Below are 16658 nucleotides of genomic sequence, written 5' to 3' on the forward strand. Positions count from 1 at the left end.
AATTTACACTCTGCATTCCCCTAAGTGCCTACTTCCATAGGCTTATTCAAAAATATTGTAATCTATAATATAATTACATAAAATTATAAGTTGGATCCGAGAATTCTGATGATGTAGAATCAGTTAAGGAGTAACGGTTGTATCACGTCTATTTCATAAAAGACTGTCATCGACACATCCACACCAAAGCTTTTCAAACTACCGAATAAATCAGTAGCAGAAAAGCACGGTGTGTCAAATAAAAAATGTTTGATGTCTCCTGGACAAGAGACACTTAGGTGGATGAAGAAATTAAATATATTTTTATATCTGTCACAGGAAAGTGTGAGGCGTGTGAGGCGTAAAAATGGAGAGCTGCGACAAATTAACCTTCAGGATTGTTGGCCTGGATTCGACTCAAACAGAAGATGACGAACCGACATCTCCGTGGAAATTGTCTCTACGGTTACTGCTGGAGAAGTGTCATTAGTATGATAACTTTGTGTTATTCTTATAAATGGTCGTTTACTGTCGTAAGGGGGCTAGATCCGAAGCGCTTGGCATTATCATTCTTAGTTATCATTCTTAGGACCTAAAACGATGTTGGCGTCTGTCTGTGTCTCAGGCAAAAATGCTACGGTGAATCCACCTCGAACAGGTCTTCAGTTCGCTTTGGCAAGCGATATAGCCTAATTAAGTGCGGGAAGGGAACACAGGTAGTATGGGTGGGGTAGAACTAAAGATACCGACTTGAAGAAAATTCAAGTTGGCGGAGTGATGTCATATCCGTCTTGGACGAGGACGCATTTGGAGAACAGATAAGTTTCAAGTATTATCACCGTTGTAGCAATTCATGTTTTGTTGTGAACGACACATCATTCATTATTCGCCAGTCAGGGCTGCTATAATGATTTATCATCCTGTGGAATAAACGACGTCGTAGTGCTTGTGCGATAAGAGGAGGGTCTGCTCGTGTAGCTATAATGTACTGATAAGAACATTCATCCAGATGGGCTTGGATGAGGAGTTGTTCTCTTCAGATCCCTTCCGTAACTGCAATTGCGTGAACCACTTATGTCGAAGTAGAGGCTCTAACAGTGTCCTCTGTTACAGTCAGTGGTTCTGATACAATACTCCAATATTATGCAGGTACGACGACAGCCTGATAAATATTTACAGATTCGTAGGAAGTGTTACAACTAACAATTTTACTTTGACACTGCACTGTTGGACCTAAAACGATGTTGGCGTCTGTCTGTGTCTCAGGCAAAAATGCTACGGTGAATCCGCCCCGAACAGGTCTTCAGTTCGCTTTGGCAAGCGATATAGAATAATTAAGTGCGGGAAGGGAACAGAGGTAGTATGGGTGGGGTAGAACTGAAATACCGACTTGGAGAAAATTCCAGTTGGTGGAGTGACGTCATATCCGTCATGGACGAGGACACATTTGGAGAACAGATAAGTTTTAAGTATTATCATGTTTATTGTGAACGACACATCATTCATCATTGGCCAGTTAGGGCTCCTATAATGATTTCTCATCCTGTGGAGAAATTGGCATTGTGGAGCTTGTGCGATAAGAGGGGGGTCAGCTCGTGTAGCTATAATGTACTGATAAGAACATTCATCCAGATGGGCTTGGATGAGGAGTTGTTCTCTTCCGTAGTTGCATTTTCGTGAACCATTTACTCTATCAGTGTCCGTAGATATAGACTTCCATTAGAGTCTGTGATTCTGATACAATACTCCAATATTATGCAGGTACGACGACAGCCTGATAAATATTTACAGATTCGTAGGAAGTATTACAATTAACAAGTTCACTTTGATACTGCACTGTTATCCTTTAGGCCAGACGGCACCCACAAAGCGGATCCAACGATTCGTGGAGAGCTCAAGCACTGTGCTCGGAACAAAATTAACAGTTCGGAATTTTCGTATGGACGGTGGTTCTCAGAATAAGGTCAAAGGAAACGGGGGAGGAGCGACAGCTTCCTTGCAGCGGCAAGGAATACGCAGGATGGAGCTGACACGCAGCTCACGTGTGGGGTCGTGACAGTACCGGCCACGGGCTGGAGGCGGTGACAGCGTCACACCGTCACTTCCTCGGTAAAACGGTTCTTGTCGTCGAGGTTGATGACGATGGCGTGCGTCCTGGCGTGACCGGACTTGAGGTTGCGGTTGCGTCGTTGGTCCGGACTGGTGGACGCCGCGCCATCGGCGTCCACGGCGGACCTTCTGGAGCCGCGTCGGTGCACCACTGTGGAGGACGGCGCCCCCACGGCGGCGGCGGCGACTACGGCGGCCGCGGCTGACGAAGACAGCGGGTCCAGGGGCGTCGAGAGCTCCAGCTCGGGGGCGGAGGCCGCAGCCGCCTCCGAGGAAGAGGTGTTGGCGGAGGCGGCGGCAGGGAGTGGAGACGCCACGGCGGCCGCCGGCACCGACGTGCCGACGAGGCGCTCGGCGACGGCGGCCAGCGCGCTGTTGAGTTGCGGGGGCGGCGAGGCAGCGGAGGCGGCGGGGACGGCCTCCTCGGGCAGGCCCGGCGACCGCGCCGCCTCTTGCATGGCGGAGATGCGCGCCGCTAAGTGGCGGTTGCCCAGCCGCATGTTCTTCTCCTTGAGCAGTTCCAGCTGCGCGTACACCCGCTGGAACTCCTCCTGTGGACATAGGCATCCCTACTTAGCCGTGATTAAAGACTCTCTATCAACACACCAACTGGCAGCTGCGAACGATATTCGAGGCCATACACTTGAAATCGACCTTGCTGTGCTGGTACTGCGAACGGCTGAAAGCAAGGGGAAACTACGGCCGTAATTTTTCCCCAGGGCATTCAGCTTTACTGTGTAGTTAAATGATGATGGCGTCCTCTTGGGTAAAATATTCCGGAGGTAAAATAGACCCCCATTCAGATCGCCGGGCGGAGAAAACTCAAGAGGAGAAAGAAAACTGGCGTTCTACAGATCGGAGCGTGGAATGTCCCTTAATCGGGCAGGTAGGTTAGAAAATTTAAAAAATGAAATGGATAGGTTGAAGTTAGATATAGTTGGAATTAGTGAAGTTCGGTGGCAGGAGGAACAAGACTTCTGGTCAGGTGACTACAGGGTTATAAGCACAAAATCAAAAAGGGGTAGTGCAGGAGTGGGTTTAATAATGAATAGGAAAATAGTAATGCGGGTAAGCTACTACACACAGCATAGTGAACGCATTATTGTGGCCAAGATAGACACGAAGCCTACGCCTATTAAATTAGTACAAGTATATTTGCCAACTAGCCCTGCAGGTGACGAAGAAATTGAAGAAATGTTTGATGAAATAAAAGAAATTATCAGATAGTGAATGGTGACGAAAATTTAATAGGCATGGGTGACTGGAATTCGTCAGTAGGAAAAGGGAGAGAAGGGAACGTAGTAGGTGAATATGGATTGAGACTAAGAAATGAAAGAGGAAGCCGCCTGGTAGAATTTTGCACAGAGCACAGCATAATCATAGCTAACACTTGGTTTAAGAATCATGAAAGAAGGTTGTATACATGGAACAACCCTGGAGATACTGAAAGGTATCAGATAGGTTATATAATGGTAAGACAGAGATTAGGAACCAGGTTTTAAATTGTAAGACATTTCCAGGGGCAGATGTCGACTCTGACCACAATCAATTGGTTATGAACTGTAGATTAAAACTGAAGAAACTGCAAAAAGGTGGGAATTTAAGGAGATGGGACCTGAATAAACTGAAAGAACCAGAGGTTTTACAGAGTTTCAGGGAGAGCACAAGGGAACAATTGACAGGAGTGGGTGAAAGAAATACAGTAGAAGAAGAATGGGTAGCTTTGAGGGATGAAGTAGTGAAGGCAGCAGAGGATCAAGTAGGTAAACAGACGAGGGCTAGTAGAAATCCTTGGGTAACAGATGAAATATTGAATTTAATTGATGAAGGAGAAAATATAAAAATGCAGTAAATGAAGCAGGCAAAAAGGAATACAAACGTCTCAAAAATGAGATCGACAGGAAGTGCAAAATGGCTAAGCGGGGATGGCTAGAGGACATTTGTAAGGATGTAGACGCTTATCTCACTAGGGGTAAGTTAGATACTGCCTACTGGAAAATTAAAGGGACCTTTGGAGATAAGAGAACCACTTGTATGAACATCAAGAGCTCAGATGGAAACCCAGTTCCAAGCAAAGAAGGGAAAGCAGAAAGGTGGAAGGAGTATATAGAGGGTCAATACAAGGGCGATGTACTTGAGGACAATATTATGGAAATGGGAGAGGATGTAGATGAAGATGAAATGGGAGATACGGTACTGCGTGAATAGTTTGACAGAGCACTGAAAGACCTAAGTTGGAACAAGGTCCCCGGAGTAGGCAACATTCCATTGGAACTACTGACGGCCTTTGGAGAGCCAGTCCTGACAAAACTCTACCATCTGGTGAGCAAGATGTATGAAACAGGCGAAATACCCTCAAACTTCAAGAAGAACATAATAATTCCAATCCCAAGGGAAGCAGGCGTTAACAGATGTGAAAAATACCGAACTATCAGTTTAATAAGTCACGGCAGCAAAATACTAACGGGAATTCTTTACAGACGAACGGAAAAACTGGTACAAATCGACCTCGGGGAAGATCAGTTTGGATTCCGTAGAAATATGGGAACATGTGAGGCAATACTGACCCTACTACTTATCCTAGAAGCTAGATTAAGAAAAGGCAACCTACGTTTCTAGCATTTGTAGACTTAGAGAAAGCTTTTGACAATGTTGACAGGAATACTCTCTTTCAAATTCTGAAGGCGGCAGGGGTAAAATACAAGGAGCGAAAGGTTACTTACAATTTGTACAGAAACCATATGGCAGTTATTAGAGTCGAGTTACATGAAAGGGATGCAGTGGTTGGGAAGGGAGTGACACAGGGTTGTAGCCTCTCACCGATGTTATTCAATCTGTATATTGAGCAAGCAGTAAAGAAACAAAAGAAAAATTCGCGGTGGGTATTAAAATCCATGGAGAAGGAATAGAATCTTTAATGTTCGCCGATGAAATTGTACTTTTGTCAGAGACGGCAAAGGACTTGGAAGAGCAGTTGAACAGAATGGACAGTGTCTTCGAAGGAGGAAATAAGATGAACATCAACAGAAGCAAAACGATGATAATGGAATGTAGTCGAATTAAGTCGGGTGATGCTGAGGGAATTAGATTAGGCAATGAGACACTTAAAGTAGCAAAGGAGTTTTGCTATTTGGGGAGCAAAATAACTGATGATGGTCGAAGGAGAGAGGACATAAAATGTAGGCTGGCAATGGCAAGGAAAGCGTTTCTGAAGAACCGAAATTTGTTAACATATAGTATAGATTAGTGTGTCAGGAAGTCGTTTCTGAAAGTATTTGTATGGAGTGCAGCCATGTATGGAAGTGAAACATGGACGATAAATAGTTTGGATAAGAAGAGAATATAAGCTTTCGAAATGTGGTGCTACAGAAGAATGCGGAAGTTTAGATGAGTAGGTCACATAACTAATGAGGAAGTATTGGTTGGTTGGTTGTTTCGGGGAAGGAGACCAGACAGCGAGGTCATCGGTCTCATCGGAGTAGGGAAGGACGGGGAAGGAAGTCGGCCGTGCCCTTTGAGAGGAACCATCCCGGCATTTGCCTGGAGCGATTTAGGGAAATCACGGAAAACCTAAATCAGGATGGCCGGACGCGGGATTGAACCGTCGTCCTCCCGAATGCGAGTCCAGTGTCTAACCACTGCGCCACCTCGCTCGGTGAGGAAGTATTGAAGAGGATTGGGGAGAAGAGGAGCTTGTGGCACAACTTGACAAGAAGAAGGGATCGGTTGGTAGGACATGTTATGAGGCATCAAGGGATCAGAAATTTAGCACTGGAGGGCAGCATGGAGGATAAAAATTGTAGATGGAGACAAAGAGATGAATACACTAAGCAGATTCAGAAGGATGTAGGCTGCAGTACGAACTGGGAGATGAAGAAACTTGCACAGGATAGAGTAGCATGGAGAGCTGCATCAAACCAGTCTCAGGACTGAAGACCACAACAACAACGACAACAACAGCAACGCCTCAAATTTGTACCCTGTTTTAAGGCACTCATTACACCGGAACAAGGTTTTCTGCAAGTGGTACAGCTTATCTAGGGATGTCAATCTGATGCTTAATACACGTAAGTCCCATATGAGCTAAAATCTCATCCTCGTCTTTTTTTCATTTCAAGCTTTAGTAATATATTAAAAACGAAACTGTCACGGAAGCAAAGTTATTTTTATTTAAAAGTAACACGTATCGCTGTGGTTAGGCATCATCAGATTATACAATACTGTTAAATGAAGTACGTTGCGCCGGCTTACTAAAGCTCTACGTCAACCGTAAACACGCGAACCCGTCGAGATGAAAATCCGGTCGCCAAAACAACTAAAAGGAACTGTGGGGACCTTCAAACTGTCATAGGAACAACATTCCAGTTCCGACTACATGTTTGTATGACGATCCTCGGCTTTCCATTATCTCTTTGTGCTGATAGCTTGTACTTGTTTAAAATAACTGAAATTCTCTCATCTTGCATACTTTTAAGATGTGGTCTCCATTTCTTTGTATATTCTTCCATGTTGTCATCTTCTTCTGGTATTTTCTCAGTTCTTATAAGATCCCAAAGTGAGAAAAGTTTGAAAGAGCTTACAGATTCGTCTCAGAATACTCTAACATTTATTGCAACCAAAGACTCACAGCCAAGATAACCACAACCGCTACTTTGTGAAATTTTAATCTTGTGTCTTTTGTCGTCTTGTTTTTCAACGATTCATTGATAAAACCCAATTTGCACTGAACTACATTTATCTTATTCTGTATGCCATTATAAAATGGCTCTGAGCACTATGGGACTTAACATCTATGGTCATCAGTCCCCTAGAACTTAGAACTACTTAAACCTAACTAACCTTAGGACATCACACAACACCCAGCCATCACGAGGCAGAGAAAATCCCTGACCCCGCCGGGAATCGAACCCGGGAACCCGGGCGTGGGAAGCGAGAACGCTACCGCACGACCACGAGATGCGGGCTATGCCATTATATTCAATTACGTTAATATTGCACTATAAATTATTAAAACAGGACACTTGTTCCAATGACTAATCTTCAGAAATAAATTTTAATCGGTCTCGTTTTTGCTCATAGTGGTCTATAACTTTAGTTTTACTATTGGATCACAAACCAGATATGGAAGAAATTTATGTTTTATTCCAAAAGGAACTGCACATTGGCCTAACTTCATTCGAGGGCTCTTGAATCACCAGTAAAATTGTTTTTTGGTGTCGTTGAAACTATTCACCAAAATCTGAACATCTCCAAGAGGGACTTTCAAGCCAATCACCCTCATAAAGCAAGGAGATAGGCCTTCTGTATGTAAGATTGGTGTGTGTGTTCTGTCGGACATGTCCGACATTTCATCTGAAGGCATGACTGGCTTGATAATTTCAGTGCAGATACAGTACAGGGTCTGAGCCTAATGCGGGAATACGGGACTCGCTGCGAGCATGTAGGTGAATCGACAGTGGACGCTACTGAAGCGTGACAAGATGAGAATTTGGGTAGAACGGGAAATGTTAACTAATAACCAAGGCGGTTAGCTGATTGTAAGGAAATGACGTAAAATCTTAATCTGGATGATCTGACGCGGAATTCTACCGCCATTCTCTTGGATACAGTAAGAGAAAAGGTATGAGATAGTTTGAAGAAAGACTGAATCAGACACGTTGAAAATATGGAATATTATTGGAAATAAGGGAAATACGACATCGAAAGGAATTAAAATTTTTACATGTATCCTAGGTGACCAAGAGGGAAGGACAAACTCATGGTACGTCCAGTGTATTGTGGATAATATCATGCGTCGACTATTCACTGCGTTACAATAAGAAGATGAAGCACACAGAACGGAAGGAGGAAACGAAATGAAAATTCAGGGGTTGAGAGGGTATGTGATTTACACTGATGAGCCAAAACATTATGACCACCTGCTTAATACTTTGTTTGTCCGACTTTGGAACGAAATACATCGCTGATTCTGCGCATCAGCCATCCGACAGTCTGTTAGTAGGTTTCTGTAGCTACGTGTAAGGTCACAGTGTGAGTAACAGGACGCGGACGTGGTGATGGCAACTGCGCCCCAGGTGGGTTCTGTAGGATTTACATCAGACGAATCTGGTCTCCGAGACACCAACACGCTTTCATCATACTGGGCCTCAAACCACAGTAGCACGGTTCTGACTGCGTCACACGGACGGTTATACTGCTGAAAGGTGACGTCGCGAACGGGGATGACAACAAGCACGAAGGAATGCAGGCGGTTGATAATTGTTAGCGTGACTTCGATTTCTACCACCGGTCTCATGAAAACGTAAAAGAATATCTCCCACAGCCTTTTACTGCTGCCAATGTAACAACAACGACTCTGTACTGTTGTACATGTAAGTATTTTTTTTTCTTCAGATTTTTCGATAAACTTGTGTAATTGATGTTCTGATTTCATTTCTTTTTTGTTTCATCGCACTGTGTTAAGAAAACTGTAAACAAGTTTCAATGTGAATATTAATGTTTATGTCAAATGTCAAGTAATATCGTGATAGAACTGAAATGTAACAAGTTTTGGAACTGTTGTAAGATGTTTAAAATTGTAACTGTGCGTCTGGTCCATGCGTAGGCAATGTGCTATGGCACGTAGAATGCAAAACCTCGGGTGAATACCCCGTCTGTCAGGGAGCGGTAAAAGGTGGATGGCAGGCGAGCGCGGGAAAATGCGCGCGGGCACTGCACGGCACAACGGGCTCAGCAGTTGTAGTTGGAGTTTGGCACTGGTTTGAGCAACACCTTCTGGAGCGAGGACGCTCTCCTGGAAGACATAGCTTCTCTGAGCCTCGGGTATGCCGTTCCAATGCCCACACAGCATGGCAAAATTCCATAGGCACTAAATGGAAAAGTATTGCGATGCTAAGAAGAATTAAAGTGCCGATACGTCAAGAGCCATAGCTGTGGTTGTATGTGTGCTCTGTGCCTCGCCATCTCGCCCCCCTCGAACCGCCGCATCGATACTAGCAGGTTGAAACTTTTAGTACTATATTCGTGTGGATCAGAGAGTGAACTGTGCAATAATAACCTAAATTTTACCAGAATTTTCCCATCATTTAATTATCCTCACAACTAACCTAGACAGGGTCCTTTCCAAATATTGTGCAATCCGAGTGTCCCGAAATGAAAAATTAAATTTTGTGTTAATAATAATTATTTGCAGACCTAGCTATGTTAAAATGGTGTTTAAAGAAATGTTTTGCTAACGAACCAGTAAATGAATAACGAAGGTCTAACGAAGTTGAAAGATAGCATTAATATCGATATAGTAATGAAGTTTAATTATTTCGAGACAGATATAAAGGTATTTAAATGAGCAGTAAATAAGATGAAAAGAGTAGTAACTTATATACTGGAAATCTTAAACGCATAATAAATTCAGTAATCATTTTTAATACAATGATCATAACAGTTTCAGCGTCCCCTCCCCCCCTTTTATTCATTTAAATTCTGAAGTGTTCCAAATTGGTTTGACCAGCAAAAGTCAAAGTCTTTATAAAAGTCACAATTTATGAGTGTTTCATCTTTATGAAAACTGACATTTTGTGTGTGGCACGAAAGTGATATTTCTAGGGTAACCTATGCCCGATTTTAATCAGATTGATAGACAGTATAAAGATTTGTAGTATACATTATAGTGTAGTGTTACGTATTCATGGTTTTTCCATATCAGTACAGAACGTGAAACTATCTGTTCCATATATTTTCTGGTTCTAAAATTCTACTATATTATCCAGTGTTACTACTTGTTGTTTTGCATGAATATCTACCAACTTGTACGGGGAAGAAACTTAGTTAATGCCTAATTAGGCTCGCGACCGTATTATTATCAAATTGGTAGCATCTTCAGTGTTGCTTTTGGTCCATCCTGACGTGTAGTTGCATTTCGAACTTGCTTGACGGATTTTTGTTATTACAGAGTCTGATTGGCTACCATTCAGGAACACGCGGTCGATATCTTTCTCATAAGGTGAACCCCGCTCACTTACCATGGTACAGGCTTTAACGAGTACTGTGTCACGCGGAGGTTACACCACCAACCTGCGTCCTCAGTACACAGCACATTTAGAGCCACCGTTCACCTGGATGACGAGGTTGTGGAGACGACCAACGACCTAGCATAGCAAAAATGTGATTCACCCGAAGAGCCGACACGTTCCGATTGATCGATGGACCAATTCCAATACTCCCGTGCCCACAACAATCGTAACTGACAATGTAGTTTCGTCAATACGGGAACAAGTAGGGGTGGGCTGCTGTGGAATTCCATGTTCGCAATGTACGGTGAGTGGTGTGCCCCGAAACCCTTGTGCGTGCACCAACATTGTGTTCTCTCGGGAGGGACCTCATAGATCATCATATATCCTACTTTACAGAGGAGGCAAGCCTGCGAAACCTACGTTCTGTGTACAGTCGTACACGTCCAACCATTTAGCGCCTAGTGGTGTTTTCACCCTAGTTCTGACCCTTTCCGTAGATGCCTACGACAATAGCATGTGAACATTCGGCCAGAGTCGCCGTTTCCGGAATACTCATTCAATGACTCGACGTAATAATAATCTACCCTTTGCCACAGTCTCTTATCTCAATGAATTGACCCATATGCAGCCTATATCCCGCTAGCGTGATCCCTTCTCCGTGTCTGCTGTGCTTACATACAGTGTGTGATAAAAAGTAATCGGACAGTCCCAAAAATATACGTTTTTCATATTAGATGCATCGTGCTGCCACTTACTGCCAGGTACTCTATATCAGTGACCTCAGAAGCCATTAGACATCCTGAGAGAGCAGAATGGTGCGCTCCGCGGAACGACAGTCTTCGAACGTGGTCATGAGATTGGGTGTCACTTGTGTCATACGTCTGTACGCGATATTTCCACACTCTTGCGATCTGATAGTGAAGTGGAAACCTGAAGGGACACGAACAGCACAAAATCGTTCAGGCCGACGTCTTCTGTTGACTGACAGAGTCAGCTAAAAGTGAAAGAGGGTCGTAATGTGCAATAGGTAGACATTTTTCCAGACTATCACTCAGGAGTTCCAACCGCATCAGGATCCGCTGCAAGTACTATGACAGGCGGGAGGTGATAAAACTTGGATATCACAGCCGAGCGGCTGCTCATAAACCACACATCAGTGCTGTAAATGCCAAACGACGCCTCGCTTGGTGTAAGGAGCGTAAACACTGGACGATCGAACAGTGGAAAAACGTTGTGTGGAGTGACGAATCACGGAACACAATGTGGCGATCCGAGGGCAGGGTGTAGGCATGGCGAATGCCCGGCGAACATCATCTGCCAGCGCGTGTAATGTCAACAGTAAAATTCGGAGATGTTAGTGTTATGGTGGGTTTTTCTTGCACGGGCTTGCACCCCTTGTTGTTTTGCGTGGCACTATCACAGTACAGGCCTACACTGATATTTTAAGCACCTTCTAGCTTCCCCTGTTGCAGAGCAATTCGCTGATGGCGACTGCGTATTTCAACACGCTCGAGCACGTGTTCAGAATGCACGGCCTGTGGCGGAGTGGTTACACGACAGTAACATTGCTGTAATGGACTGGCCTGCACAGAGTCCTGACCTAAATCCTATAGAACACTTTTCGGATAGTTAGGAACGCCGACTTCGTGCCAGGCCTCACCGACCGATATCGATACCTCTCCTCTGTGCAGCACTTGGTGAATAATGTTCTGCCATTCCCCAAGAAATCTTCCAGCACTTGACTGAACATATGACTACGAGAGTGGAAGCTGTCATCAAGGCTAAGGGTGGGCCAACACGATATTGAGTTCCAGCACTACGGGTGGAGGGCGCCACGAACTTGTATGTCATTTTCAGCCTGCTCTCCGGATACTTTTGATCACATAGTGGTACTTCTGGTATCGCGTCACGTGCCTGCAAGGCCACCAGGCGATATCCAACGTCGCGGTGAGTAGTGGTCATAATGTTTTTGCAGTGATTACGAAATGTAGTCAGATTAAAAACTCGGCAGTATCAGACCACTTACCAGTATGACGTTACACCCTCTCTGGCTTGGATGCATATTCTGTTCGCTGTGTGTCATATAGACACTGTATCTTGCCCTGAAGCAAGCTGGCCCACAACTGTAGTGACCAGTCCTCGAATATCTTGGATAGTGACACAGTGACTCTTCAACGCCCTAGCTGTTCTCGTAGATGTTCTATCCTGACCGGTCTGGTGATCTTGCTGGCTGCTGGAGTATCTCAACACCACACACATAGAGACACGTGCCATGTGTGAAAGAGCATTGTACTCATGAATAACGGCACAACGCTAGTGTCGTACAGTTGGTAACACAGGGTGCAGGATGTTCATGTGGTATCTTTGTGCCGTCAGAGTTCCCACAATCGCTAACAATCGTTACCTGAAGTCATGCCGTTTGGCGTTGCATATTGTGAACCCAGAAGTGACACTGTGCCTCTGTAAAACATTGGAAAACTGCAACCTCTCCCAGGGTCGCCGCCTTACTCGCCAACAATGATCATCCGTGGTAGCGTTGAACCACGATTTAACACTAGACGCAATGAGACGCCAATCGTCAGCAGTTTATGTCTGGGTCACGGCACCACTCCAAGCCCAGCCGTTTCGATTTAGGTGTCCCTGCTCCATCTGCTACTAGTCTCCGATTGACGGTGCTGGATTGAACAGAATAAGAGTATTGCAGTGAGCCCATTACAATGTTCACCGTTCTCAGGCTCATATCTGAAGGGGCTGCTGTGTGCTTTGTGCATAAAATGGTGATCCTTCCGTGAGGTCGACGTCGTCGACCGGAACTTGGATGACAAGTTTACCTGCCCTCACGTTGCTATGCAGTCAAACAAAAGGTCACTGTCATATAGGAAAGCCCCCAAAATCTGGACAATGTACGATTAGATTCGACGGGCAAATGGAGACCTACATTTAGTCCAGTTTTGAAGTAAAGTAGTCTCGTTCGCGAAAATTGTAGTTTAATGGCATATTTCGCCTTTTTCGGGCACCATCAGATTTTCTGTGACATAGAAGAATGGAAAATATCAACAGCTGTGGGTATGTTCCTATCATGCACAGGTCAAAATAAAAACATCAACGAAGCGTCAATTTGCAAAGACAGGAAGCCTATCATGTTAAAGAACTGGAAATTCTTGAACATACATGCACGATCTGTGATAAACTGCATAGTCATCAGCTGATTAGTAAAATCGGCCGTGGCAGAACACGCACTGAATGAGACCGACCACGTAATAACATTCGCCGACACGGAAGTTCTGGCTGTAGAGAACCACTATCACACGCGCTTGTTCAGAGAAGCGGTAGAAATACTAAAACACGCTAACAGTTTGAACAAGAAAGAGGAAAGCCTTAAGGTCAACGGATCCTGGCTTCCCGTACTGCAGCGAACGACCGTCGCAGGTATCAAGAGGAGAACCGCACCGGAAATGACCGCGGAGAAGCCCTCGGACGTTGGCGCGCCAGGTACATATAGTCTGCGGCCGCGAGCTCGGCTACAGTTCACCACCGGCAATGGAGGGTGAAGCTTTGACAATGCCAGCCACTCTTGCTGCCGAAACGTCAGAAAAATCATTAGATGAACGTCGGCCGAAGAACCCGAGACGGAAGCCAATAGGCAGTTTGTCAACAAGTAGCCACGAAAGCCTCAACAATTTTGTGATTAGTAAAAGTTAGAATTATTTCGTCTTGATGATGTTAATTTTAATAATATTTGGTAGGCTGACCCTTTGCCGAAAAAAATGTTTAATTCTTATTGATACAGTTGTTATATCCATTCCTATTCACGTAGACTATGCTCTCTACTTTTATTGCATTTTATTTAGGCCCACATTACCTACCATTACGTCCTAGAACGCGTGCGGCCTTCTGGTACTCCAACTAAATGTTCCTCTCCTAAGTTCTATATAGCAATATCCCATCATGTTTAGTAATTTGTAACGTGTTCTCTCTTTAGATTGTCTTGTGTTCAGTAGCCTAATTTTTAGTTTGTATTATTACAGACGATGACAGTTTTGCAAGAGTCGAACCATTCATGTATCTGGGATCAATACTTTCGACTAAGAATGAGGTGCAGAGGTGAACATGACAAAGGATAATGCATGGGAACCGGGTGTACTAAAGCTTAAATCACCTACAGATGTCACGAATTGTATCTCAGGAAAACAAGATTCGGCGGTACATGTAACTACTGCGACTGGTAATGTTGCTTGGTTGTGAGACATGAGCAAATACACAAACAATGCACTTGAGAGGAAGATTTTAAGAAAAGATACTGGCCCGTCGTACAATATAGAAACTGGAATACAGGAAAGAAGACACAGTTATGAGCTATATCGGCTGCTTTAGAAATATGACATTGAGTGGCTGCAAGAAGACTATAGTAAGCAAGACATGCTCTCCAAGCTGAGGGTACTCTCCCTAACAGTGTATTAGTTTATCAGCCAACTGGTAGGTGTGCAAGAGGTCGTCCACGAATGAAATGTGAAGACGCTATTCTAGTGACCCAGGAAGAAGCAAATCCATCAACCAGCATTGAGGATGCCCGAGACAGACGTAAATGGGCAAACACATGTAATCAGGTTTTGTGATGTTACAGTTCTATTCAGTCATGACTCGTGGACTGGCTGTGTTGATCATTTCGTTGCGTTTTATGTTTACGTACTTGTATATTTTTCTCATCTACCATGCGAATAATTAGCCTGTTTATGACTAATAAATGATGATGTTGATGACGATCATGATCATTTACTTTTATTTAAATCCGTAATTAAAAATACTGACGCATGCCATCTGTGTCAGTATCCGCTACTAATCTCAACAAAGCACCTAGTCCAACGCTGAACTGTTCACAGGCTTGTCTTCAGTTGTGATGGTCAGCTTCACTACACTGTATTTAAATGAAGCCACAGGTTTGTAATTCTGTATGTGTGACCCAATGGCTGCACTGCCCTGGGTGGCGTCATGTGCATATCCTAGGAAATGTTTGCACTTCCCATTTTGCCTCTGCTGCCGTATTTCTTCTTATTACTCTTATTTATTGTATAGGTACATGCTTGTTTAGCGCGATCTTGGCGTATACTTATTTCATAGGTTAACAGCATACGTAAGCTGACATTTGTACTGAGATCTGTGCGTGATAGTACCATATCCACGAGTGTTTATATTTTTTTGTCTTCTTTGTTGTAGAAATTTAATGAAGACCTAAAAAACAAAATGAGCCACTAAAATATAATGTTCACAACCAAGGCTGTTTTATCTTCGAAATAATCTTAATACAGATGCTGTACAAGCCAGCCTTAATAAGTGTTGTTGTTGTTGTGGTCTCCATTCCTGGGACTGGTTTGATGCAGCTCTCCATGCTACTCTATCCTGTGCAAGATTCTTCATCTCCCAGTACCTACTGCAGCCTACATCCTTCTGAATCTGCTTAGTGTATTCATTTCTTGGTCTCCTTCTACGATTTTTACACTATACGCTGCCCTGCAATAGTTAATTTGTGATCCCCTGATGCCTCAGAACATGTCCTACCAACCGATCCCTTTTTCTAGTCAAGTTGTGCCACAAACTCCTTTTCTCCCCAATTCTGTACAATACCTCCTCATTAGTTATGTGATCTACCCATCTATTCTCCAGCATTCTTCTGTAGCACCACATTTCGAAAGCTTCTATTCTATTCTTGTCCAAACTATTTATCGTCCACGTTTCACTTCCATACATGGCTACACTCCACACAAATACTTTCAGAAACGATTTCCTGGGATTTAAATCTATTTTCGATGATAACAAATTTTTATTCTTCAGAAACGCTTTCCTTGCCATTGCCAGTCTATATTCTATGTCCTCTCTACTTCGACCATCCACAGTTGTTTGGCTCCCCAAATAGCAAAACTCCTATACTACTATAAGTGTCTCATTTACTAATCTAATTCCCTCAGCATCACCCGACTTAATTCGACTATATTCCATTAGCCTCATTTTACTTTTGTAGGCGTTAATGTTATACCCTCCTTTAAAGACACTGTCCAATCCGTTCAACTGCTCTTCATAGTCCTTTGCTGTCTCTGACAATTACAATGTCGTCGGTGAACCTCAAAGCTTTTATTTCTTCTCCATGGATATTAATACCTTCTCCGAACTTTTCTTTTGTTTCTTTTACTGCTTGCCTGAATCAATGGGAAACTTTTGTTACAACGAGGCCCCCTTCATACTCTCTCACGTGCTGACGACACTATGTCACACGAGTACATGCCATTTCGTTTAAAGTGATCACAAAATATCTAATGCCGTCCACACCCCTTTATATGTCCTACCTGGCCTGGTAACGTTCTCTTTTTATCTATTTTACGTGTTGCCACTTATGAATGACCTGCCACTTAAATTCCAACATAGACAGTATTTTCACGATATTATAGACTGAGGTGACAAAAGTCGTGTGATGCGCATATACAAATCGCTGTAGTATCGCGCACACATGATACGAAAGGGCAGTGTTTTGGCGGAGCTGTCTTTTGTACTCATACGGTTCATGTGAAA

The 16658-nt window shown here is 43.8% G+C and overlaps 1 protein-coding gene across 1 annotated transcript in view; it reads right to left on the reverse strand.

Moving 5' to 3' along the window:
* Positions 1-2069: 2069 nt before the first annotated feature.
* LOC124615633 (probable G-protein coupled receptor CG31760) overlaps positions 2070-16658 on the reverse strand; it is a 611636-nt gene continuing 597047 nt past the window's right edge. The window contains exon 11 of the mRNA XM_047143641.1: positions 2070-2639. Within this exon, the coding sequence (XP_046999597.1) occupies positions 2070-2639 (570 nt within the window). The remainder of the gene's footprint in view (positions 2640-16658) is intronic.

The sequence above is a fragment of the Schistocerca americana genome, chromosome 5, assembly GCF_021461395.2.
Source record: "Schistocerca americana isolate TAMUIC-IGC-003095 chromosome 5, iqSchAmer2.1, whole genome shotgun sequence".
NCBI lineage: Eukaryota > Metazoa > Arthropoda > Insecta > Orthoptera > Acrididae > Schistocerca > Schistocerca americana.